General features: G+C 38.0%; 1 protein-coding gene across 1 annotated transcript; it reads right to left on the bottom strand.

Moving 5' to 3' along the window:
* Positions 1–814: 814 nt before the first annotated feature.
* LOC110099172 lies at positions 815–1390 on the bottom strand. Its single transcript, XM_020826257.1, has one exon. The coding sequence runs from the start codon at positions 1388–1390 to the stop codon at positions 815–817; it is 576 nt and encodes a 191-aa protein (XP_020681916.1).
* Between the last annotated feature and the right edge of the window lie 776 nt (positions 1391–2166).

Raw genomic sequence — 2166 nt, 5'->3', positions numbered from 1 at the left:
CATTTTAGCAATGATTTTATATATAGTCATACAAAGAATAATAGGCCAGAAGTTGGAAGGCTCTTAAGGACACTTGATTTTTGGAATTAAGACAATCAAAGTCTCTTTCCAGGATCTATACATCGCATCAGAAGTGAAGAATTGTATAGTCGCATTCCACACATCACCTTTAATCACATTCCAAAAATCTTTGATGAAAGAGAAAGTAACCCCGTCCAAGCTCGGAGATATATTCCTCTTGGACTTCTCCAGAACCAGCTGCAATTCTTCCACGGTAAACTCAACATCAAGCATAATTTGGTCAACATTACTAATGATGGCAGACGGATTCGGCCATCCATCTAATGAGCATTTTCTGTGTTGCCATTTCAACTTGAAAAAATCTAAGAAATGCCTCCTGTTCCGAAACCTCACCTTCCACTATTTTGATATGATGAATCTAGTTATTACTCCTCCTTGCATTTGCAAAAGCATGAAAAAAAGATGAATTACAGTCACCTTCATTCATCCACCTTGCTTTACCTCTCTGTTTCCACCAAGTGTTGAGTCGAGCCAAAGTAATGTTGAGTTCATTGATTTTAAATCTTAACTGTTGCAATCTGTCAAAAGAAATCCAACCTTCCGCCTCTTCTAATTGAATCTCCAGGATTTCACCCTTCAATTTGTCTCTTAACAGAGTCAAATTCCTGTGCTTCTCTTTACTCCAAAAAAAGAGAGCCTTTAAAGCTTTTTTAAACCTTAAATTGAGAATAGATGCCGGGTCACCTTTGCATTTCTTAACCCATATCTTCCTTACTAAGGCTGTTGCACCATGCTAAGAAGCCCATACTTCTTCATATCTGATATCCTTTTTAACAAACTCCACCGGTTTGAAAATATCCAACAGAATCGGACAGTGGTCCGAAGCAATGTGAGGCAAGTGCTTAATAAGAGCTAGATGAATAATGTTTAAAGCCGAGGAGTTAATAAGGCATCTGTCTAACTTCTCCAGGATACGAGCACTACCTGATTTATTATTACACCAAGTGAACTTAGGCCCCATAGATCTAACCTCATGAAGATCGTTGTTAATCATGAAACTATTAAAATCCTTGGAACCCTGAGTCAAGCTGAATTTCTTCCCACCTCTTTTCTCCTCTTGTGAAAGAACACAGTTGAAATCGCCTCCTATCACCAAAGGAAGGTCATTTGAACAAAGCCTTTCAAGATTATCCCAAAGCAACTTCCTTTCCTGAGCATCAGTACTGCCATACACCGAAGCCACAACCCAGCTACCTTTACCGCTGACCTTCAAATTACCCACTACCATTTGGGAAGAAGTCTCAATAACAGAAAAATCAGCTAAATCTTTCCTCCATAACACCATTAAACCTCCCGAAAGACCAACCATAGGAACCATGAAAAAACTCCAATTAATGCCCAAAAGCTTCATAATATGATTATTGTCCAAGGAATTAATCTTCGTCCCCAACAACCTACAAAGAAAACCCTATGATCCTTGATCACCTCCTTAAGATATAGAGCAGCTTCAACTTTCTTGGCTCCTCTACAATTCCAAAAAAGTAAAGAAGTCATTATTTAATGATGGGGGAAGGACCCCCAACCTTTTTAACTTTTCAACTTTTCCCTTTCCTATTATGAGGAATGATATTACCAGAACCAAGGGATTTAAGCTCTTTAATTAGTTTAACTTTCTTTTCAAAAGAATGGCTTCCAAATAAGGATGAATTTAATAAAGACTGACCCTTATCTGTCTTCAGTAAGATCCCAGATTGCATCTCATCACATCTTTCCTTAATACAAAGGTTGCCTCCTACAGGTGAACCAAGGATTTCACCCTCCTCTACACCTCCTCTTGCTTCATCATCAAAGGTCTTCATAATTCCCTCCTCCTCCAAATTGGATAAAGTACCAAATTTGTTCTGAACATCAACCGCAGAAACAACCTCAGTAACATTACAATGTTTGACTTCTGGACTGACTACTACATATGTAGTCTCATTCCCAACCTCTTCGTTCACCACCTTAACAGGCTGAGTATCTTTAATAACCTCATCTAGCTTATTACCCAAATTAATAACATCCAAAGTGTTCATCTTTTTTTGATTAGAAATGCCAATTTTAAGAACAAACATCTTCTTCATTTGGACCGAAAATCTTTTAGTA

Source organism: Dendrobium catenatum, unplaced genomic scaffold (genome assembly GCF_001605985.2).
Source record: "Dendrobium catenatum unplaced genomic scaffold, ASM160598v2 original_scaffold_271980, whole genome shotgun sequence".
Taxonomy (NCBI): domain Eukaryota; kingdom Viridiplantae; phylum Streptophyta; class Magnoliopsida; order Asparagales; family Orchidaceae; genus Dendrobium; species Dendrobium catenatum.
Note: the sequence above shows the minus strand (reverse complement) of the source record. Positions and strands in the feature narration are given on the sequence as shown.